The sequence below is a fragment of the Sinocyclocheilus grahami genome, unplaced genomic scaffold (genome assembly GCF_001515645.1).
Source record: "Sinocyclocheilus grahami isolate Dianchi unplaced genomic scaffold, SAMN03320097.WGS_v1.1 scaffold9801.1, whole genome shotgun sequence".
NCBI classification, from domain to species: Eukaryota; Metazoa; Chordata; class Actinopteri; order Cypriniformes; family Cyprinidae; genus Sinocyclocheilus; species Sinocyclocheilus grahami.
This window is the reverse complement of record NW_015512857.1, coordinates 7,089-7,959: the sequence shown is the minus strand read 5'-3', so window position 1 is coordinate 7,959 and position 871 is coordinate 7,089. Positions and strand designations below refer to the sequence as shown.

At 31.7% G+C, this 871-nt stretch overlaps 1 protein-coding gene across 1 annotated transcript in view; it reads left to right on the top strand.

Moving 5' to 3' along the window:
• The first annotated feature begins 605 nt into the window (after positions 1 to 605).
• LOC107578339 (hippocampus abundant transcript 1 protein-like) overlaps positions 606 to 871 on the top strand; it is a 7,337-nt gene continuing 7,071 nt past the window's right edge. The window contains exon 1 of the mRNA XM_016264308.1: positions 606 to 674. Within this exon, the coding sequence (XP_016119794.1) occupies positions 645 to 674 (30 nt within the window). The 5' untranslated portion in view covers positions 606 to 644. The remainder of the gene's footprint in view (positions 675 to 871) is intronic.

Here is an 871-nt window from a genome sequence, read left to right as displayed (position 1 = left end):
GTCTTGTTTTCCAGTACAAATATCTAAACATCCTTAAATCAAGACGCAATTAATGGAGATGCAAAATGACTTTATATTAAGTATAAACTATATATAAAATTTAACTATATTAAGTCTTGTTTCCTAAAAAAAATGCATCAAAATGAAGTGAATCTATGCTTAAAACAAGAAAAAATATCTAATAATTTTTTTTGGTCACAAACTCGTATAATCAATATCTGTATTGATCGTATAATCGATGATATGAAAATAAAAACTAATTTAAAAACCATAAACTCACTTATCTTTGAGTTTATTCAGAAAACAAGACTTAATATCATAAATTATTTTGTGTCTCAAGCATATGAATCTTGATTTCAGAATTTTTAGATATTTGACCTATCATGACCTACTTGAACTGAATTGATCGGATTAATGACTCTATTGTCTTCTGTAGAGCAGCTAAAATTGAATTATTTTCATAATTGATGAATTTTGCAACATTAACACTGTTATTTTCCTTTGAAGCTGCTTTGACACAATATGCATTGTATAAAGCAAATAAAGAAATGAACGTGCCTTGACTGGAGCGCGGACGTTAAAAACTGTGCGTTATGTTTCAGGTCATTAACTTCTCCTCAGAAGCGATTGCAGCGTTTATTGCGATGGTGGGAATCCTGTCCATCATAGCACAGGTACAGACCTTCAGCTCCAGACACTCGTTTATGAGATGATATGTGACCTGTGCTGGCAAAATTAGTGTGAATGCGCACAGGATAATTTTGAGCTACTCTCAAAAAAAGCGAAAAATTTCATGCGAAATGGTCTAATTTGAGATTTTCACAAAAATTAAGCCCTCGTCTAGCGATCCCAATGCTCCAAATAGTAATTA